The sequence below is a fragment of the Poromitra crassiceps genome, assembly GCF_964638095.1.
Source record: "Poromitra crassiceps genome assembly, chromosome: 4".
Lineage (NCBI taxonomy): Eukaryota > Metazoa > Chordata > Actinopteri > Beryciformes > Melamphaidae > Poromitra > Poromitra crassiceps.
The window spans coordinates 77,960,296-77,984,035 of NC_139626.1; the positions used below are offsets into that span (position 1 = coordinate 77,960,296).

The following is a 23,740-nucleotide window of genomic DNA, read 5'->3' on the forward strand; positions in this document are numbered from 1 at the left end:
GCAAAGAGACGATTTTCTCGGGAACGGAAGCACGGACAAACACGTGACTGGCGGCATTGGAAAGCTCGTCAAATTTTACATCTAGTAGTAGGTGGGTTGAAGTAACGAAATCAACGCTGAGCAATGTACCCGTTTTTACACATTTTTACAGAAAATAGTTACAACATCAGATGCGCGTAACTCCTACGAAAATGCCTTAAAATGCATGAATTTTTTTTTATGAAGACATCTCCCGACATATATACTTCAGTTTAAATTTGGTGCAATTTGGAGGCAATTTATTTTCGATTTATTTTCGATTTATTTCTTCTTCTCTCCATGTAATATTGTCGAAGCCTTCTTCTTCTTCTTCTTTGAGTTTTATGGCGGTTGGCAAACATATATGTGCATTACCGCCACCTACTGGAGTTTGATATCAGCCAAACGCCTGAGGGGTGGGCATGGAAACGAAGGCCACGCGAGCCCAGTGCATTGTGGGAAATGTAGTATTTCGAGTCCCCGCACCCGCACCTCCCCCCACCACCCCCACACACAGAGTGGATTTCTGGTGATATCTCAGGCTGTAAACAACCAATTTCAAAAATTTCAACGGATTTGAAAACCTTAGGGGCGTGAGATTTAATATATATTCATATCCCCCACGGAAAAGCCGGCCTTTAAGAATTAAAAGTTCATCACTATTTGAAAGGGTGTACATTACATTATTATGCTAGTATTATATTATTATATCAGTGGCAAAAAGAAATAGTCTTAAAATGACAGCAACATTGTTTATCGCAATTATTTCAGCGGCAATTATATCAATCAACAAACACTAGTTATCGTTGCAGGCCTATTCCTGACAGCAGAATAACATGGAGCTGATATCACCATTCATGTTCCTGGCACAACATACGGACTGACACATTTTTGCATTGTGATGTATTACATTTCAATATATCGTCCCATCCCCAATCTTTTGTTTTTATAAAATATGTATGTCTACACATTGTGTTTTTATAATGTTAGTATGTTACAATACGTATATACATATGTCTACACAATACACGTCAAGAGCGCTGATCCAATGGTCCCACCAGACTTCAGGATGCCTACTACACATCGCTCTGATCTTTCGCTGTTTGTATTGTATTACTGCTTGTCTTACTGCTCATAGTTCTTTAACCCCAATCTGTGTGGTTCCAGAATGATATTTATGTAGTTTCTGCTAGTGGTCAGAAGGTGGCAGCACCCAACCAGGAGAAACTGCATTAGTCAAAACAGAGCCAAACAGAGATGGATTGCTCATAACTGTGTCCACTGGCAGCCATGATGGCTCAATCAATGTCTGTTTTGCTATAGTAACTGACTGATTATTTGTCAGCCATGTTGTTTTGCTATAGTAACTGACTGATTATTTGTCAGCCATGTTGTTTTGCTATAGTAACTGACTGATTATTTGTCAGCCATGTTTGATCACCTGACTTTAGGCCTGCAACTAATGATTATTTTCATTATTGATTAATCTGTCTTATTATTTTGTGGAGTAATCGATTAGTCGTTTGGTCAATAAAATGTGTCAAAATGGTGAAAAATGTCGATCACACCCAAAGCCCAAGATGACATCCTCAAGTGTCTTCTTTTGTTCTGAACAACAGTTCACAACCCAAAGAGAATCAGTTGAAAGGTCCTTGCACAAACACCCCTCCACCCCTCCCCACCCCACCCCTCCTCACCCCTCCCCACCCCACCCCTCCTCACCCCTCCCCACCCCACCCCTCCACCCCTCCCCACCCCTCCTCACCCCTCCTGACCCCTCCACCCCTCCTCATCCCTCCCCACCCCACCCCTCCTCACCCCTCCCCACCCCTCCTCACCCCTCCACCCCTCCCCACCCCACCCCTCCTCACCCCTCCCATAAAAAATAGAAACCATAAAATATTCACATTTAACTCATTGAGTGCCAGCCACTTTTGGAGAACGGACGCTCCCAGTGCCAGAGTTTTCAGAGCGTTTTCAGTGATTTCTCGAGGCCCACAGAATATTGTGTGATATTACTATGTAAACACTGAACACGCACAAAGAACGAACTGGCTCTATTGTAGGGGTCGACCGATTATCGGTTTGGCCGATTATTATGGCCGATATTCAACATTTTGCCGATTATCTGTATCGGCATTTTCATTGGCTGTTTGCCGATATAATAATTTAATAAAAAAATGCGCTAATTTGCAGCTGCTGCGGCTGGAAGGAGCCTCTCCTACAGTACTGTAGTTCCCTCTGTGTGATCTGGAGCAATGTCCCTCCCACAGCGCTATCTGATTGGTTACACATCGAGCAATAGCCTATCAGAGCGCTGCTCAGAGATTAAATCTGACACCTCAGTGCTCCAGCCTGCACAGAGGCAGGCCGTCTGAGCTGTGCTGCCTCTGTGGAGCGGACTTGACTAGTTGGCTGTTGCGACTGTGTGACAGTCACAGTGTTAAGGTAAAGCTGCAGATATTGCCATGCCGAAGTTGTACTAAAGTTAATATACATAATAATTACCTACGCTGACATTTCAAAAACACCACGATCTTATGAGCGATTCGTATGAAGCGCAGCCTCGCACAGTGCAAAGTGTGTGGAGATAGGTCTGTCTATAAGTGAGAGAGATGAAGCAGTATCATTGAAAATGCGCGCATGCACTTTGTTGCAGTGATAACGATAAGATAACAGAGATTATTTGTGTACTGATAGCATATATCTTTGAGTAACGTTGGTGCCTGCTGTGCAAGTGCAACTCAAACTTATCACCGTCCACCGCTGTTGAAGAGGGCAAAATAGCCTAGTAACCTCACAAAGCAGTGTATGGGGCACTAGTTTTTAATTCCATAGTAGCGTGCGTGTCCACGGTGTAGCGTCGCTCTTTTTGAATCAAATGGCCATGGTTGTCAGTAGCGAAGCTGTTTTATTGATCCAGTCGCACTGCATGTCCGAAAAATACATTGGCAGGCAGGCATGTCTGGGCAAGCAGAGCGGACTTTTTTTCTGCTCTCTCTGACTCTCTCTCTGCTTGGAACAAGGAACCGAATAAACTAGGACGAGACATTTCGTCAGTGGACTCTAGAATGAAACAAGGAACCGAATAAACGAGGATGAGACATTACATCAGCGGATGCACGGATGAACGTGTTTGTTTCAGTATTCTCCTTTGAGAGCCTGGGGGTGAGGTTAGTGTCAGGTGTAAGCGGAGGGAAACCCTCTATTATTTTGGTACTGTAGTGAGTCGGTGTTAGTTTGTTAAAAGTATAAGTCCACAGCTTTATCTTGATATTATGCCCAAGTCTCCACTAGATTGAACACACACACACACACACACACACCACTTTGCTTAATGTTAATAGTTGACTATTTTCAATTAATATTGCAGTTGGATAAACTGAAGAAAATGCATTTTAACAATGGGTCGTGTTATTCAAAATTTTGACACCAAGATTTTCAATTTTACCGCAAATGTATATCGGTTCCAAAATATCGGTTATCGGTCTGCTTGACTCGCGATAATCGGTATCGGTATCGGCCATGAAAAACCCATATCGGTCGACCCCTGCTCTATTGTATCATCAGCAAAAAAAAGTTTATTGATACCATTTTCCGTTCTTTAGTTATGAGCCGGACAAGATAGGTCGTTTTGAGCAAATACAGGCGTTTCAAATTATTAGCTGAGATATTCCGCCTTTTGTGAAATGCAGCATTTCAAGCACATTCACTGAGTCTGAAGATAATATTTTCTGATGTAACGTGGTGTAGTTGTGTGATGCCCTGCATGCCCCACCCCCCTCTCCCCCCCCTCCCCTCCTCAGCTGCAAACTCCTCCCCACACTACACAGCCTCACGCACCCACTCTATTTTCGGAGTGCTCCGTTTGTGTGTGCCGGGCGGCTCCCAGCGCAATAGGGAAGAGCCAAACCGGACTGCTGAATGGTTTGGCGTCGGGTGCTGCTTTTATGGTGGCTAATCGTGTGGAGAAACTATACAGACAGACAGACAGAGACAGAGGGGCTCAGTTGTGTGTGCGGATTGACTCCTGTTCGCAGCCAACGTCAGCTCCAGACAGAGCGATCTATATGGCTCTGGCTGCAGCATGCATCGGTTTCTCTTTGATCACGGCTTTTTCCTCCTGTTTCTCAGGACCTGTCTCTAATCTGGAGAGCACTGTCGCCACCTAATGGGTTTGTAAAATAGGTTATAGACCTCCAATAGCTACAATATTTGTACAGGAGATGCAGAAGGCTTTGATCGACGTCCCACCGTCAAAAAACGCATTGGACGTCGAAAGACGTCCTTGGCACTCTACGTCACTATTTAATTGGACGTCGAAAGACGTCCATGGCACTCAATGAGTTAAGAAGCTGGAATGAGAGAATTCTAATAATTTTCTCTGAAAAGTTAGTCCAAACAATTAATCGATTATAAAAATAGTTGGTGATTAATTTTCTGACGATCGACTTCGACTAATCCATTAATCAACTAATCGTTGCAGCTCTACCTGAGTTCAACAATGTGGTCGTCACAGTACAACTTTTACTCTGTGTGTGTGTGTGTGTGTGTGTGTGTATGTGTGTCAGGTGAGGCTCAGCACCAAGCGGACTCCCTCCTACACATGTTAGATCCCTACAACAGCAAACCGCTAAGCCACGCCCGCTGCCTGGATCTGGCCAATCACTGTTTGGGATTCAATGGCTGGTCCACACGCATTATTACTGTAAGAAACATTGTGTTTGTTGTCATGGAAATCGTGAGGAAGATGGTAAAGGTGATGATGATGAATGGAATCTGGCCAGCTTTACCTGATACTAAAGAACAATACCAGCTTCCATTGTAGAAAGACCAAAGAATTTGGTAACACTTTCTATGAAGGTTATGCCTATAATGCATGATTCATAAGATAGAATGCATTTATAAGGCTTCATAAAACGGTATAAATGTTTATAACAAGGTTTATAAAGTATAAGTGGTGGACCATAATGTATTATAATAAACATCAATAATATGCTATAGCACGATTTTGTGAACTTTAAGTAAAATTACAGCACTAGATTATTAGCAATTGTATGATACCAGGAACCAGGAAGTGCAGTGACTTCTGGGTAAGACCACAAAAAGACATCATCCCTGCGGTACTCCATTACCTTGTCGTTTTTAAGTAACATTAGAGGAATTAGGTCATTTAAGTGATAACCATGTTGCAGTCCTTCAATGTAGGATTTGAATCTAACTGAACACACATGCCATGGTCTCTACTCTCTTGCCAGGGTATTATAATACATACTTTTTTGTTATTAAACTTAGTATTTCTATCTAATTCAAAATTCAGGCATTGTGACAATACCACTCCTTAATAGGTTGAGGCGATGTCTCGTCATAGCTGGCTCAGCCTGGCTGGGGGCGTGGTCAGGGTGGGGTAAATCCTCCCATCCTATCCATTCAGCAGAGGAAGTATTTAGATGCTAGCCCAGCCCAGGCAGACACGATCAGGGATTTAACCCCCGCAGTAAACGCACATCTGAACAGACGTCTATGTACCTGCTCTAGAATCCCCAGTCCTGTAGTGTAGAGCCGCAGCACCGTCCTTTGGTGAGTCAGCCCATTGAGATATATGGGTGGTTTTACCCCACTCGCGCGCCAGCCGTATAACATTCTGTGGGCGTTCCCACACATGCGGACTGTCTCTATGGGAGAGATCCTTGTCTTCCTTTTTGATTGATTGATTGAGTTCTTTATTGATAATGAATACACAGTATATACAATATACATATATACATACACAGGCCCACCATTATCAAAAGGATAAAAACGCAATAAAGCTGACAGCTTATTTCCATTGCGGTCCTCATGATGACTGTTATAAAATGTGTACTGTTGTGTGTATGTCTGGATGTGTGTAAGTGTGTGATAGTGTGAGTGCCACAAGCACTTGTCAGAGTCTGAGGGTAATGCGTGGGTGTGCCTGCCACGCAGGGGGGAGAATGATATGGGAAAGTGGGGCACAGTGAATAACCAATAAAAATAAGCATAAAATAAGATAAAAGACAATTTGTGCTATTAAAAAATAAACCCATCAAATCCTAATAAAAACATACATTAAAAAATAATCAAATAAAATAAATAAAATAAATAAAATAAAATGAGATCTAATAACATATAGGGTCGAGTGAGACACCGGCTCAGTTACTGGCTGGCCGACAACAGGTCGCCCCCCACCTCAGACACCTTGGCTACCATCAAATCCATCCTACATGTACCTATACTGGACAATATTTTATAATATACTATAGCATTACATATCATTACCATACAATATTATATACTATATAATAATATAGATATAATATAATATATAATATAATAATATAATACCACAATATAACACAACACATTAAGTCCAGGTTCTGTTTCTCCTGATCCAGTTCTTGACTTTACCTTTGAAGGAGGGATAGGGGCTGATTGTCTTAATCTCAGCTGGGAGACTGTTCCAGGCTACTGCCGCTGAATAAAGAAAGGAATTTTGGCCGATGCATCTTTTACATTTTACTGGGACCAAATCCTCAAGTCCTCAAGGACGCTGAAGCAGGGTCAGGGTTGAACCTGGCTGGTCTGGTTTCTCCTCCTCAGCTGAAGGAGCTCCCCAGTGAGGAGCAGGAAGAGGAGGGGCTCCCCAGTGAGGAGCAGGAAGAGGAGGGGAGGGGAGAGACGAGGCTGCATTATGGCTGCCTGCTGGAGCTGTCCTTCCCTCTGCATGGACACACAGCCAGAGGAGCAGCTGTGGTGGAGGAGACCTTCACTCATACTGCTGAGGAAGGCAAGTTGGTACCTGATGTTTCTCTGCTCCAGTTACAGTCATCTCCTATCTGTCTGCCTGACTACCTGTCCGTCTGCCTGTTTGTCTGACTACCTGTCTGTCTGCCTGACTACCTGTCTGTCTGTAGGTCCAGAGGTTCTTCTACAGAAACGGTGTAAACTCCAGAGGTTGGTCAGAGAAAAAGCCTTGATGCAGGCATTCAGCCGAGTGCTACTGATACTACTGGGTAATACTACTACAACTACTACTGCTGTTGTTATGCCTCTTGGCGACAGCCGGGCCGGAGGCATTTTCTGATGTTCATTAACGTCATCTAGTTATCTGAGGTACGCCTTGACGGAATTTCTTAAAATTTACCTCAACCGCCCAGTTGGACTGAAGGATGAACTGATGAATGGGCAAGGGGAAATGTGTAAGAGTCTGGACAGACATGGATGTTGACTGCACTTGTTGGCGGAGGCATATATTTGCGGTGCGATCGTTCTAGTTATTACTATCACTACTGCTACAGGTGCTAATACTGCTATTGTTATTACTTTCACTATCACAACTACTGCTACAGGTGCTACTACCTGCTGCTTTATCAACAGTCTTCCCAACATCTGTCAGAACATCTACACCCTGATGTCTGCGGATGATGTGGTGATCTTCACTGAGGCCAAAAACCTCAGGGAGGTCTCCCATGGTCCTCACATCTGCAATGTCACGACATTCAGAACTGGCTGACTGAATCTTGTCTCCTATTGAATGCCAAAAAAAAGTTTGTATGATGTTTAGCAAACGTCCCCAAAATGTAACACACTCCAGTGTCTTCTTAAACGGTGAAGAGCTTGATATCGTGACAAGGTTCAAATCTCTTGGGGTCACTCTTGACTCCACTTTGACCTTTAAGAGTCACATAAAAAAGATGTCAAACTCCATCAAATAACCTTCAGAATTTCAGGCACATCTGGAATAATCTGACAGAGGATGAAGCTAGGCTGTTCCTGGTGTCGATGATTTTCTCACGTATAGAATATTGTCTAACTAGCTGGTCTCTAGCCGGAGATACAACTATCAAAATCATAGAGTCTCTGTACAAGAAAGCCCTGAAAGTCTTTGACAAAAAAAAAAAAAAATCCTTCCATCACTGACATCTTGACAAAACACAAGTTCCTAAGCCTAGAGAACCTAATACATTTTAAAAATGCCTGTGTCATATTTAAGATCCTATACGGCCTAGCACCGCCCCCATTAGATTACCATATTAGACGGTTAACCAACAGTACCGCCAGGGCCACCAGGGCCTCTGCTAGAGGGGACTGCACGATCCCCTACAGGCGTAAAACCTTTGGTCTGACTGTTCTATCAATACAGACATACAACATTTGGTCTGACTGTTCTATCAATAAAGGGTGGCAACTTTTGGAACAGTTTGCCACATGAAATGAGAGAATGCCCCACTCTTAGCACCTTTCAAACACTACTAAAGGAATGGCTCGCGACAAAACAAACCTGCACACATTCATAGTTGAGCAGCATGTGTTATGTCTTATGCTTTGATGTTTTATGGATAGCAGTGAAATAATTACTGTAATACTGTAATGTATTTTATATCATGCATTCAAGCATTATTGTGATTTGTACATGCATGTATTTTCCCCCCATTATGCAATATGCTTTTGCTATTGCTAGTACTATATTAATTTGCTATTAGCACTACTGTCATAGTTAGTTAATCAAATCAATCAATAATTAATCAAATGTTTGTATGTCTTTAGATGTTTTATGATTCCAGGTAACATCTTCTAAGGGACAACAGGGAAACTAGCCTTGGCTATAATCTGGCTTGTTTACAAGCTGTTTTGTAATACATTGCTGTAATGCATTGGAGTCTTGTTCATTAACTTGCACTGTCCCTTCGCAAATAAACAAATCAAATCAAATACACTATAACCAATAATACTACAGAGATGTGTAACTCTGCCTGTCTCTCTCTGTCTGTAGGTAATGGTAAAGTGGTGGTAGAGGTGAGAGAGGATGGAGACCAGTTCCAACCTGAACAGATAGAAGGACTCGTCCAGGTAAACTGGACTAAACTAGACTGGACAGGACAGCATGTTTTAACTTTTTTGCATGGATCATAATGGCAGACTCAGTTTTCTGTCGGCTTTGCTCAACTAGAGACTGAGGCCATGTTTAGACGACAACACTCTCTGCATAAAACGGCAAACTGCCATTGTTGCGTTCCGCGTTACACACAGCGTTTGTGATAACGATTAATGTGCTGAAGCCGCAAAGGTCAGCACCGCAACTCGGATCAGTTTCAAGTGAGACAGAATGAAACGGAAACTTCTGCTTACAACCTTCACAATGGCAATTAAATAAAGTAATAGTGTAGCTCCACGTTGCAACATTTTTGTGTGTGATCCGAAATACACAGAACACAGACATTTAAAAGTACATTTAACCCCTTAGTGAGTCGACTGTTCTGTTTTTTATTTACCAAGTAATAAATTATTGCTTTTATTTTGAAGGGAAAAACGCCTAGCTTCCAGTATTCTGTCTATTTCTAGCAGGATTGATGCAACCTTAGGACTAAACTTTAACCACATCATAGAGTGACACAGATGGTTACAGTACAGAATAAAAACCCAGTAAAGCCCTATAAAAAGGCATGTTTTCTTTCCAGTCCTTGGCGCTTGAGGAAATCGATGCATCTGGCCATGAGTTGTAGGGTTGTGTAATTAATTAGTAATGATTTGCGCAAACAATTAATTAATATGCGTGAACGTTAAGAGTGGGCAGTTATCACCCATGTAGTTTTTGCAACTCGTTATCAGATTTTCAGGCCCCAAGAACGCCGTTGCCATCTAAAAGGAAGGCCCAAACGTAAAAAAGGTTTGCCGTTTTATGCCGTGTAAACATGAGAACTTTCTCGCAGCTTTCATGTTAAGACTGGGTGGAAACTATTCCTGCATTGCAGGAAAAAAGTAATTTGCTTGTAAACGGATAAAACAGATAATAAATCAAATAATGTAACGTTGCTCGGGACATCCATTTTCCTGCCGTCGTCGATGATGGTAATTATGGGTAATGCATTGCAGTAACAAAAAGAAATGACTACCTAACCAATCCCAAAAGCAGCAGGTCAGAAAACAAGGAGGCTTGGTACTAACATATGAGCAAATATACTTATCAAACAGAGGCAATTAGAAATAACTAATTAAAGGAAACTGTACTGCCACAATTCCCAACAGTCTTTCTGCTTGTCGGTCTGTCACTGTGTGTGTGTGTGTGTGTGTGTGTCTGTCTCTCTGTCCCCACCTCTCCATCTCTCTGCCCCCTCTCTCTCTTTGTCCCTACCTCTCCCGCTCTCTGACCCTCTAACTCTCTCTTCATGTCTCTCTCTCCCAGGTGAATGAGCTGTCCTGGAGTGAGCTTGTCCCTGAGGAAGAGGAGGAGGAAGAGTGGGACCTGACTGTATCCTAGAGACAGAGAGAATTATGGGTGTTTGGAGATAATTGATGAAATGGGAGTCACGTTGGAGTCATCCACCAGCAACAGTACACTAGAGGGCGCTCATTACTGGGGTTGTGGTTACCATGGTGATGTCAGCAACCAATGGATTGTCGTGGTTGAAAAGCATCTTTGACCAATCAGATTGCTTGGTGGACACTACCTGTTGTATAATCTGTGGACCAGGCGGCAAACTTGGGGTTGGACAGATGCAGCCTATGCTGAAGTGATACTAAAAGCTCTAGTTCCTAGAATGGCCACTTGAGGCGGCCTCCAAAAGGGAGTCGTTTCCCGTTCACCGCCATGTTAAGAATCCTGACTTTACAACAGGATTAAACATGTTTAGAGCCTTGTTCAAAACACACTTTTTGTCTATATAGCTAATTTCACAACTGTACGGGGAATGAATTTTATATACCTCACCCTTTTAGATTAAAATAGATGATAGAAAACACTATGTTTTGGGTATGATTGACAGGTGGCCTGTCCAGTGATCGCGCAGCTTGCCGATCACGGACCAATAGCATGTGGAGCTGCGGCTCTGGGAAACCCCTGGTCTTGTGCCGTCACGTGTGAGCTGCGCAAGAACCTCAAGATGGCAATGGCTTCAAAAACATATGGGTGACGTCATTGGTGACTACGTCCATATTTTTGATACGGTCTATGGACAGGCCAACAGCACTTTGTATACATCAGCGGTTCCCAACTTTTTCAACTCAGGGCCCACTTGAAAATCTCAAAACGTTTCGCAGCCCACCTCCGACCCCATGAAAAATACACAGGCCAAATAATGCTTTCTCAAAGCCCTCTTTATTTTCCACAGTCACTAACACAGCATCTAAAACATGTTGCAGCATTTTCAGTGTTAGGCCCAATTCAGATACAAGCCGTAGAAACGTATAGTCGTCCGGCTGTAGTACGTCTATAGTATAGTATACGTACAGTAGTCCGGCTGTAGAAACGTATAGTAGTCCGGCTGTAGTACGTCTATAGTATAGTATACGTACAGTAGTCCGGCTGTAGAAACGTATAGTCGTCCGGCTGTAGTACGTCTATAGTATAGTATACGTACAGTAGTCCGGCTGTAGAAACGTATAGTAGTCCGGCTGTAGTACGTCTGGGCTGGGCGGATCTCACTTCACCTTCTCCCCTTCAAAACAAGCATGTGTGCGAGTGAACCAGGAAAAGACGAGTGCTGAGGCAGGCAGGCTGTCATTGACAAACTAACCAGAGCATTTTTATTGTGAAGAGAACAGATAAGCTATAGAGCCGCGATGTTTTGAGGGAGAAGAGAAGAGAAGAGTGAAAGTGTGTGTGTGTTTGGGGGGGGGGGGGGGGGGGGGCGTCTAGATTGGCCAGCAGAGCGTGACGTAGGGCTGCATCCCCCAAAAGTGGGATCGCTCTGAGTACGACCTCTGCGTGTTTTTCACGGATACCCCTGCATCGCCCACTGCCGGAGCCTATCGGACTACCCCCATTGACTATGAATGGAGCGCGGGGGGCCAATGCGAGCAGGGTACCTTACCCTAACCCTAACCCGCATCGGATTGTGTCTGAAAGGGCCCTTAGATTTCAAGAACCTGTCCATCAAGCTGTTTTCCCCCTTCTTTTTTTTACTACAGTGTAATGGTTTGGCAGCCCGCTTGCAATACCTCCGCAGACCATACAGTAGTTTGGGAATCCCTGGTATACATGTTACAGTGGAACATAACAGCTGTCAATCAAAGTGTCCTGCCCCTAGTCCAGGTTGACATGATTGTGAGTCAGCTCTTCAGCTCATTTTTCACTTAATGATGTTTTGTATTTTATCAAATCATATATCTTGGTTGGTTTGTATTTGATCAAATCATATTTTGGTTAGTTTATTCTCTATGCTGAATGTATTTTTTCTAAACATTAGACTGCATCGCTTTGTGACCGTAAACAGTGTTGTTTTCCTGTTTGTTGTTTTGATGTTAAAACTGGGCTGAGAGAGCTTTTCAGTGGTGCTTATTTTGTTTTAAATGTGGACATGGAGTTTACTTTCTACTGTTTCTCCTTATTAAATCAAAGAGCCTATAGTTTGATCTGTCTTGCCATTCTTTTTACACTGCATGGAAAATATTTTAACTGTTTTTGTTCATCAGTAAACTTTATTATGGAGTACAGCAGTAATTTTTACTTCTACTCATAATGTACAATGTATTATGGATTGCAAAATGATAGTATGATGCACACATTATATAATGTGGTGGTGGTCTGGGAATGAATGCATATTGAATTTATTTTCATGTCTACTGTCTAGTCATTTACATGACCCCTCCCTCATGGGATTATTCAGACACATTATTATTATTGTTCTTTTTGCATGTTTTTTTGGGGGGTTCCTATCTGGAGGCAAACTCCAGACAGAAAGGCCCTTTTGACAAGCCCACCTGGGGAGCACTGAGGACATGGGGATGGGGACACACCCTCAGCATCCCAGCCAGGAATCAAACCCATGACCTTCTTGCTGTGAAGCCACAGCCATCTGGGAGAACCCTTCACATGTTGCTGCTCCACATTGTTGGCAATGAGCGATAAAGTATGTCAAAAACGAGTTTTGCAGGTATTTAGTTATTTCTTTGGTTACTTTAATCTCTGTAGTACATCACACAGTGAATAATTATTTTCATAAAACAAAAGGAACTATATATTTATTTGTATATGGATTTCTAGAAAATATGTGGAATGTTTAAAGCCATTTTTCTCACGTTTTACTTTTAGACACACAACAGGTTAAAATACTCATAACCTTTGATATGAGAGAGCAATCTCAGACATTCACAAAGTTAGGTGGGGGAAGGGTTCCAAATTTAATGGAAATGTGCAAAAAACAAAATGTCAACTTTTCAGGGGTTTTGCAGGCCACCCCACACATATTATGCCACTTACTTTCATGGTGGTGCTTTTTGTTATGAATAGTAACTACTTGTGGATTCTCTGTTTCTGCCACAATATATAAATATGCCAATCTACTGTATTCTTGTAACCTGTTATATTCATGTAGCCCTCCAAAATCAAAAATTTAATCAAAAACAGCACTCACAGATGTCTATAAAGTTTAAACTTTTAATGCGCACAGCAGCAGTAGTACAATGGACGCGTTTCAGCCTCACAGGCTTTCCTCAGCGTTGCTACAAACAGTGGGTGTGACCCTATAGAAGCCAGGGCCATGCTGAATGAAACCAGCTGTTAAAAATGCATGCATCAATCAATCAATCAATCAATCTCAAACATTAGGGTATATCTAGAACAGACAGAGTGGTCAAAAACATACATAACAAATAAATAAGATGACCACACAGCTAATCAGAATACATCGACATGACTGATTAAATCACTCACAGATCCTAAAATAAATACATCTGTGAACAGGTATTCAAGTATAAAGACAAATATAAAAAAGAAGTAGCCTAGATAAATATGGACAATTGTAGATATATACAAGTGTCAATCTGTATAAATTAGGGGTGTCACAATATATCGTCCCACGAAATTTCGCGATAGTAAAACATCACGATATGTATCGTTGAGATGAAATCTCATATCGCCCAAAAAAAAAAAAAAAAAAATTTTTTTTTTTTTCTTTTTTTTTTTCTTCAAAAAATAGACTAAGAAACGTCTTTGTTTGTTGAAGTTCAATGTGTGGAAAGTAGTTCAGTTGAACAAGTCTCTGAAGAGACACATGAGAAGTTATACAGGAGAGAAACCATTCAATTGAGTTTCTGGCAAAACAGTTTACTTGACAGGAAAAACTGAAGATGCATAAAAAATAGATTAAGAAAAGTCTTGTTGTTTGAGTTTGAAGAAAAACTGAAGATGCATAATGAGAATTTATACTGCTGAGAAACCTTTTAGTTCAAAGTAAATCTAAGTAACGGTGTAACTCATTCTATTTCAAGATAAGCCTCATCTCCAATCTCATGTTTTTTCTAGTTGTTATTTTAATAACAATTTCCCACAACAGCATGTTTTGTATTTGTGCATTTCAAATAAAATACTACTTTTCCAGTCATATATTGTCATTATTCAAGTTTAAAAAAATATTGTTAAAATCGTATCGTATCGTATCGTTATCGTGAACCCAGTATCGTGATACGTATCGTATCGTGAACTGAGTGTATCGTGACACCCCTAGTATAAATGGTATCTGCCACAACGATATAAGTAATACCAAAAACACATTAGAAGTAGCCTATGAGAAAAATATAAGAAAAATTTAAGAAAGCCCCTCAGTCTAAACCTGCTTGACTGCCCTCCAAAATCAATCTGATCCTGGTGGATTGCAAAACAAAATATCTAATTCAAATCTGGTTTACAATTTCAAAAAAACGGCCCATGGAATCCAACCGTAATCCAGCCTGGACCAGACTAATGGAATCTTCTTCACACATCGTGTTGACTACTACAGCACAAAACTCCTGGATAATCGCCTCTTCTCATTGACAATGACACGCTGAACAGCCAATAGCTGATCAAAACGATGACGCTGATCCACCAATCGCAGCCGCCACACGCGGAGGAGGGTGCGCAGAGTAGCGCAGAGCGCATTTCATTTCAGCACTGGGAGCTCTCCGTCTGCACGATCCTGCCTTCCTCCAGCCAGCCCCACTCCACACACAGCCTAGGCGACTGACGGTAAGAAGAACACAGCACAGACCACACAGTCACTGCGACACATCAACCACTATAGCAGATAGAATATTAAAACAAAACAATTAATTGTAGGTTAATTGTGATCTCAACACCCACCAGCGATGGATTATATCTGCGACGCCGAGGCGTCACTTCAGTTTGGCTTCCTGAAACCTGTTGACATCCTTGAAATGGGATTAGAATGTCATTCAGGGAAATAAAGCCAGGACACAGGCTAATCGTCTCGGCTTATACTATAGCGATGACAGCGAATGTGTAGCGTTAACGTGTTGGCCAGACATAACACTGCTGGTGTAGGCGTTGTTTTCAATCGTATTAACGTGAATTAACAAGGCAATGAATCCGCTGTTATCTGCCCTCAGATAGATAACCATGATTATGTTGTACTGTATGTAGCCTAGTCGTTTAATTGGGAGCTACTAGATATCAATAACGTATAAACTAGCCTGGCTGGCAGGAGACCTGTCATGTTCGTGTCACTTGCTTACTAGACTCTGGAAGGAGAGTCTAGCAAGCAAGTGAGACGAACATAGCACAGTTCCGAAAGGGGCTGGCAAGAGACCTGTGTCAGGTTAATTATCATTAGTTAGCTACAGTAGCACTGCAGCTAGCATCACTGCCTTATCTGACTGGCTGCAGTAACATTGTAGCTAAAAGGCTCCTGCATAAATATTTGTAGGCTATTTGGCTGTTTTATCTTTTAAATCTCTTCTTAAAAAGCACTTATATCGCCAGGCCGTTGTATAATTTACTCTTATTTGTATTTATTTTTTACAGTAGGCTATGTTCTTGTTTTCTATCTAGCCTACCTATCAGTTTTTAACTTGAGAACAAAAACATTCTAAATTGAACCCCATCTCACTTTCTGTTGCAGTGTTTGCTATGGACAGAAAAGGAAAAAAACAACATTAAGGTGGAGGAGTGAGTGACCATTCCGTGAAAACCATCTATACGAGGGATCAGCCGAGCAGCATTTTGGTAAACAAACCTGGGTGGCAACGGCAATGGAACCCTATGGAGCCTGAGTTTGAGCGTCTGACTCTAGGCTGACCCTGTTTACATTTTAAAAACTGCGACAGGTCACACAACTTTAACATTCTACTCAATTCTACTCTCACTCAGAATGTCAAAATATAGCCCAAGCGATGTGATGTATAGTTTTTGAGATATTAACATTTGTTTGGCACAACTCATACTAGTTAACTGCCGCAGGGTTCCGCATTTCTGGGTGGCAAGTGACGTCACGCTGATTTGTCCTATAGTAACCTTGCAAGCAAGCTGGATTCTCTCGCAAGATCTAAAATCCCGCGAGATAATCCATCTTGGCATCAAGCTCGGCCTTAGCGTGAGTGGCTGAAGCCGCCGAACACCTAGCCTCAACGCCAGACTCGTCATCAGTCATTCTTCCTTCAGAGTCTCGGGTCCGGACCCCCTATATCCACTGCAAGCCCGGCTAAATGGCTGCACGCGATATACACATTATCAATCACAATAAAACTGTACTCACCCACAATGTTGTTATCCAAGATTTGGGTGCCATAACACTCCCAAATAGTGCATAGTTTCCAATACCAAGCCCTTTATTGACATGCCGGAGCCGATGCTCAAAATTGTTGACTGCAGTACACCCTCCCAACCACTGAGCATCATCAGGTCGAGTGGGTTCCTCGGGCAATGATGGATCGCTATTCCTCCCTCGCCTGCATACAAGTCCCAATAGACTACATGCACAACTTCTTTACTTCCTGAAATTAGTACAGCTTCTTTATTTCCTGTCCTACACTATTGGATGAACTGATTAATCAGTTGTGCCTGATCATTATTGTGACTGCAGCACACCTGACATTAATCAGTTCATCCAATAGTGATGACAGGAAATAAAGAAGCTGTACTAATTTCAGGAAGTAGTGGAGTTGTGCATGTAGCCCATTTCTCCTGCAGGGACGCAAGACAAATTTCTGACTTTGTCCGACAATAAAGTGAAATCTAATCTAATAATCTAATCTAAAACAAACTAAAATCTCCAAAAGATCCCAGGCTACACTTTTGGGTAGTGGTCACACCACTACACCACCAGGTCCGCTTGTTCTTGGCTTTTGTAGATAGGGAAAGCTACATGGTGATGGTCTCATTTAGTGCAAAATTCAAATTTTCACATCTTGGTAAGAATGACGAAATCAAAAACATATGGAGGTATTAGATCATTTACAATTTGTCTTTATTATTATTATTATTATTATTATTGTTATTATTATTATTACTATTATTATTATTATTATTATTATTATATAAGTCAAACTTTATATCAGTGGGATGATGTAGTCTGGGGTGCAAGGAGGGAGAACAGTGTAAGATGATTCCTGTGGAATTGGGGGCGGGGCGATCTATTATGTAAAATCACCAGTATGTGAAAATTTTACAAAGAATTGGCATGCTTTCTACAGATGTAGGTAGTAGTTATTTGCGATGTGATGGATTAATACAGTTAGAAGTTTCTGCTCTATTCCCTTTCCATTGGCGTGAATAGTGATACCGGCCCATTTGTGGAGGTCCTCCCTGGGCCAAAACAAATGGAAATGGCTAAGGAAACCATAACCCATAGCTTAAAGTCGAGCTTTGATTGATTGATTGATAACTTTATTGAAACAATAATAGCAGAATTGTACAAGACAATACGACAAAAACTATTGATCAAAAGGAATAAAACACAATAAAGCCCAAGGGCTTGTTTCCATTGTGGTCCTTAGTGTGGGACAAGTGGAGTGAATATGTATGCAGGTAAGAGCGCGTGTGTGCAACACAAACAATGAAAACATTTTACACACAACCATACATTCAATGATAGATTAGTCATTGACTGAATGGTTATTTACATAACAACCAAAAAATGCATCAATCAATAAATAAAAAGATAGAGACCAGCTCATATAATAAAACAAAGACCTACCTAGGGTTTAAAACATACGGGAGATAAAAGAAAAAAAATAAAAGGTTAGGAACCCAATTGGGGGCCAACCAGCCATTTTTTCAAGGCAAGCTTAAAAGAGAACCTGGAATTAAGGGTCTTTATACTCTCAGGGAGTTTGTTCCATAAAATAGCTGCTGAGTAAGAAAAGGTACATTTACCCTTTAAGTTTTAAATTTGGGGAACAATGTTGGAGGTGCTTCCTCTTGTGGAGTAGCCATGTACCTCACTGACTTTACAAAAGTAGTCAGAGAGGTAGCGAGGAGCCTCCCGTTTAAAAATCCTGAAAACCATGCACAGTTTGATCTGGGAAACCCTCTCCTCCACTCTGAGCCACCTAAGGCTAAGGAAGTGAGAGGGGAGGAGATGGTCTCTGGGATGCAGTTTCAGAATAACCCGTATTAATTTATTCTGGGAGGTCTGAAGCCTGTTTTTAAGTTTAATGGTGATTCCCGTGAACCAGGAGGAGCAAGCATAGTCGAAGTGACATTGAATCAGAGCATTTGCCAAGGTTTCAAGGGCTGAACCCAAAGATGACTTTTCTTTTCTTTTAGTTCAAATACCTGGGTATGCAGTGCACCTATTTAATAATGTATGCAAAGAAAATCACAAAAATCTAATTTCTTTAGTTTTTCACACTTTTTCACAGCAAAAGTTCATTTTTCAAGATTTCATTGATAACAGTAATGTACAGTTTGCTGACGTCACCTAGTACTATAATGAAAGAAGGGCTTTCCGCACACTTAAATTTGCACTAAAATTCACATTTATTGTGAGCTTTCGGTCAGCAAGACCTTCATCAGAGCATACAGAACAATCAATGACAGGCTAAGAACAGGATCAGGATTCACACTATTGAGAAGATTAACAAAATCAGTCAGCTCATTACTGGTCCCTTGGAAAATGCAAAAGACATCGTCAAGATATCTAAACCATTTGAGGATTTTGTAAAAGAAGGGGTTTCTGTTAATGTCAGAAACAAAGACAGCCCTAATATATATATATATATATATATATATATATATATATACACTGAATATTGTGCAAAAGAAATTCCTTTGGGGCTTTATCCACTTTTTCTTGAATTCAAACATTGTGTGTGTGTGCTTCTGTGTGTGTGTGTGTGTGTGTGTGTGTGTGTGTGTGTGTGTGTGTGTGTGTGTGTGTGTGTGTGTGTGTGTGTGTGTGTGTGTGTGTGTGTGTGTGTGTGTGTGTGTGTGTGTGTGTGTGTGTAGGTGAATATGTCCCAGGTGAAGCAGCTGGGCTTGCTGGCAGCAGGCTGTCAGCCCTGGAATAAAGACGTGTGTGCTGCTAGTGGCGACCGCTTCGCCTACTGTGCTACTCTGGCCATTTACATCTATCAGGTGAAGTGTGTGTGTGTGTGTGCGCGCACGCGTGCATAGGACTGTATATGTGTGTGTTGGATGTTTTTGTTGTAAACATGTAAAAAAATATTTACATGTTTGTTTTTTACTTGGGGGTTGAGAAAACTCTTCGACCTCGTGGGTTTCTGAAAGCAAAAGAAAATCCACACGAGAGTGAAAAAAGTATTGTGATCACGGTAAAACCAGACTGTTTGTCTTGTTTGTTTTGGGTCCTACATTTTGAGAGCTGTGGCTCTGTGTCAAACGCCTGGGGCCCTATTCTCCCACAGGCCTTCGGCGCTAAAACGGGCCTTAAACGCAAAAAAACGTGCCTTGCGCCTGCCTCGGGAAGATATCAACATGACTTTAGGCTGCCAAATGCGCTTTAGGCAGAATGGGCGTGGCGCACTCCCTGAATGGGCGAGAATGGGCGTTTCGGCCTTAAATACCGGCCTAATGATATCTTCCCACCTGGCGTAAATTTAGCGCTTTGCGCTTTTGAAAACCAGGCCTATTCAGTGCGCCAGTTGCGCGGAGCGCTCCTCTGCCTCTCCTCTGTCACCATTCTCTGTGTCACTCCCTCTCTCTCCTCAGTCTGACAGGCACAATACGACTCTCTCTCTCTGACTCCCTCGCTCAGACAGACACAACACACGTCCCATAGGAAAAATAAGTTGTAAGTTCACTGCCTGGCATGTGAAATGTCCCAGCATGCATTGGGCTACTCCATTTCGCTACTAAATAGCAACCAAATGAGCCGAAATAGATATAAAGGTAGATCTAAATAATGTGTAATGGTAACACAACCTGCAATTGTAGAACATTTCAATATTGGACCAAATAAAACATCGAAATGAAAACACCACCCTATGTGAAACATATATGTCATATTGGGGCTATCCCAATCCCTTGTAGATTTAACGTGATTTAGATGAGTGACAGTGTAACGCGGTTCTACTGTCATGTCCTACTGTGATGTCCGCTCCAATAAATTGGCTCTACTTCACATTTTAGTTTTACAATAAAAACACATTTATGCAATGACTTTACATAATGTAGGCTATATTTATGTGCATCATCCTACCTGCAGCAGGGGAGAAAAAACGATATCTTTCTGGACAAACTTTCACCAATCTAATTAATCTCATCATATAGGCTATATTTTTCTAGCTGATGCGTTTAGAACATTCTTTTCACTTTCATCTTGCTATAGTGTAGCGTATTTACATGCTTGCAGTATTTAAACTGCAGTTAGATTGGTTTGAGAAGCATAATAATATGGAATAATAGCCTATATATGGAGACAGACAGATGGGATGAAGGTAGGGGGGGGGGAGCAGAGCGCTTGGCTTGTCTGGTTTTACTGGATTTCTCCGTGGAATTGGAGCTTAAAAGGCAAGCTTGTGACTCTTTACTGCACTTCTCCAATGAGCAGATGGTGCATAATTTTACACTTAAAAGGCGTGGTTATAATGCTTGAGGCCGCGTGTAGCGCCGACACCAAGATATCGAGTGCGCTGGTCCACACCCACTAATCTGGGCTGCGCCAGGCCCTAAACGTAGTTTCTACGCCGATGCAACGATAGGGCCCCTGGTCTCACGCAGTCTCCTGCGAGCTGCAGAAGAACCCCAAGATGGCGACGGCCACACTTCCATACTCTAGGCTTAAAAACAGGAGTCCAAAAACCAATGGTCACATGACACTGACTGTGATGTCACTGTCTTTCTATGGTTTAAGCACCATGATTGGCTCGAAGGTCCAAGCACCGCCCAGCCAGGAAACTAGAGGTGGCACTCATGTTACTTGACTATGCATGACACAATATACATGATAATAATAATGTAATATAATACGTAGTACAAAAGACTATAATAATACATGACATGTCCTCGGCTACACCGTAGAGAGAGAGAGAGAGAGAGAGAGAGAGAGAGAGATCAAATTCTTAAGTACTTATTATTATTATATTTATAAATTATTATTATTATTATTATTAGACGCATTTACATACTGATGACATCGTCCATCACCCCAACCCTAATTGCATACGCCCATACAACACAAAATTTCAATATGAGATTATACTTCCTGTTTATGGTCATGCCTTCCTGTAACCTTTTCATACTGGGAACACACAACTCTTTATACACAGCGTACATATTTTAACAACTGTGCAATACCTGATATCTGATGTATGTATACAGCTTATTTATACGTAGCTAGCTTATTTATGCATATTTACATTCATATACTGTACATAATTTCCTTTCATACACATATTCAAAATATACTTTTCTTTCCATACACTTATTATTATTTAATTGTATATAGTAGTAATGTAAATGTTTAGCTATCCTTTGTTATTCTTGTTTGTTTTAGGATGACCATACATTTTTCTTTTGTGTGTGAGTACATTGAGAGTTAAGCGAACCGGAGCCTATTTCCTTCATCCTTCACATACTTGGCCAATAACGCTGATTCTGATAGCATAACGCAAGCATTTTGCGGGGACACACCTGGTTTGGCATGGTGGAAAAACCGGCGCAAAAGTGGCTGCTATCGTGGCCAGACCGCAAAATGGCAGTCTGCACTTGTCCGACGATAGCATAGACTGACTGACGGCACACAAACCGGCCTGCAAGCGCAAAAAGCAGATAGCGCTTGACGACGACAGGGCCTATAATCTACTTTTGACCCTTAATCTCCAACCCACCACCAATTACAACACATTACCTCACTAATGAACTGCGTTCTCACTGGCTATTGGTCTCCACTCACCTCACCCTTAACTGGGCTCTCATTGGCTATTGGTGGTATTTGATTCACACATACTGTACCCAGTGGTGTAGTCTACCTTTTTTCAGAGGGTATACTGACTCTGACCCCCCCCACCCACCCCCACCCCCCCATCCTGTCGGGGGCCGTGGTTTCGGACGGAAGTGGGCGGAAGTTCGACCAATTTTTGGTTGTTGTTGTTCCTCCCCAAATTTACAGAATAGCTTCAGCTAGTGTCCTCTAGAGAGAGAGTGGCGTCAGCGGAGGACCATAATGCAAGACTCATTAGCCAATGAACAGCCAGGAATGGGTCTCGCGCTACTTTTGCATGCTAAAATAAAGCTGATAATGTACAATTTGATTCAAGGGATGAAAAACCCTTTCAAAGTACAACACAAACTGTCTATTTTGCTGCAACTCGACAGTGCTGCTGCTTTTACTCAAGAGTTCCAGGACCTTACTTCCTGGAAAAAAACTGATCCATTGCCCCACGTGATAGCCACCCGTCAAGCTCTCTCTCTCTGCTCAATGCTGTAACACCATTTTATTTTGAAATTCAGTTGACTTTGCCATTTCCCACGGATATTATCGCGTTTTTCTTTCATGGCTTGACAGAAAAGTCTGCCTTCACACGCCTAGTCGGCTTGAAAATAGAACTCACGTAAAAATCGGCGCAGCTCAGGCGAGGCGTGGGTACACGGAAGGTTCACGTTGAGGCGCCCTGTGTACACAGCCTCATTGACTAAAAAGGACGCCTATTTAAAAGCGTGGGTAAAGGCAAGGCTTGGGTGCTGTGTGTGAACGTAGGGTAACACACAGAGCGCACAGGGTGAATTTTATGAATGGAAATTGAAAACGATACGTATCATAGCGCATTTCCCAGTGCGCATACGCAAATCTGAGTCATTTCGCAGTGTGTATACTGCGTATACCTGCGTAGCACGTAGACAACACCACTGACTGTACCACAAGTAACACGTCCTCATACCGAAACGACAGAATAGGTATATTTGCACTGACTCCCAAAACTATTATGCTCGAATCAACACAGCTACTTCCTGGTTAGGGGAGCACTGAGTCAGCATTAAAAACAGAACACGCCAGGAGCCCAACCCGCTTCTCTCACTTGCCGCCAGAGGTCGCCACTACTTCTTGGTTACAGCTCACGACTCTGGCACTGCACACATGCATTTACTCACACGGCCACAAGAGGTCACAAATGGCAACATTGTTCATTTTAACACCCTGGGAAATTGACCAATATTGTTGTTTTTCTTACAAGGATGGTCTGACCACTGGACTTACTCAAGACCTTGCAGATGTTGGGTCATCGAGAGCCAACATGCCAGCTCAGATCAGTCTACTCTGTACATATTTAATCTGTAAACTCCTCACACTAAGAGATCATCCTTGCTGACCGGTCATTGATTCCAACCAAGCAAGATATGCCCTTTTCCATCCATCTATCGTCATGGAAACATGAGGTCACTGGCAAACAAGATGGATCTTTGCCTTTGTCAGTAGAGGGAATATTGTGAAAGCAACCTAATGTGTTTCACAGAGACATGGCTACAGTACTATTACAGTACTACAGTACTACAGTGCTACAGTACTACAATACTACAGTACAAGGCAAT

At 42.0% G+C, this 23,740-nt stretch overlaps 2 protein-coding genes across 2 annotated transcripts in view; both read left to right on the forward strand.

Annotated features, from left to right (window-relative positions):
• Positions 1–11,634, forward strand: part of LOC310775280 (RAD52 motif-containing protein 1-like) — a 22,355-nt gene extending 10,721 nt beyond the window's left edge. The window contains exons 4-7 of the mRNA XM_083635414.1: positions 6,637–6,823; positions 6,951–7,049; positions 8,810–8,886; positions 10,220–11,634. Coding sequence (XP_083491540.1) covers positions 6,637–6,823; positions 6,951–7,049; positions 8,810–8,886; positions 10,220–10,294 — 438 coding nt within the window. The 3' untranslated portion in view covers positions 10,295–11,634. The remainder of the gene's footprint in view (positions 1–6,636; positions 6,824–6,950; positions 7,050–8,809; positions 8,887–10,219) is intronic.
• A 7,570-nt stretch (positions 11,635–19,204) lies between these two features.
• The window catches only part of LOC310775957 (WD repeat-containing protein 17-like), a gene marked incomplete at both ends in the record, with an annotated part of 77,665 nt that continues 73,129 nt past the window's right edge, over positions 19,205–23,740 (forward strand). The window contains one exon of the mRNA XM_083636079.1: positions 19,205–19,327. Within this exon, the coding sequence (XP_083492205.1) occupies positions 19,205–19,327 (123 nt within the window). The remainder of the gene's footprint in view (positions 19,328–23,740) is intronic.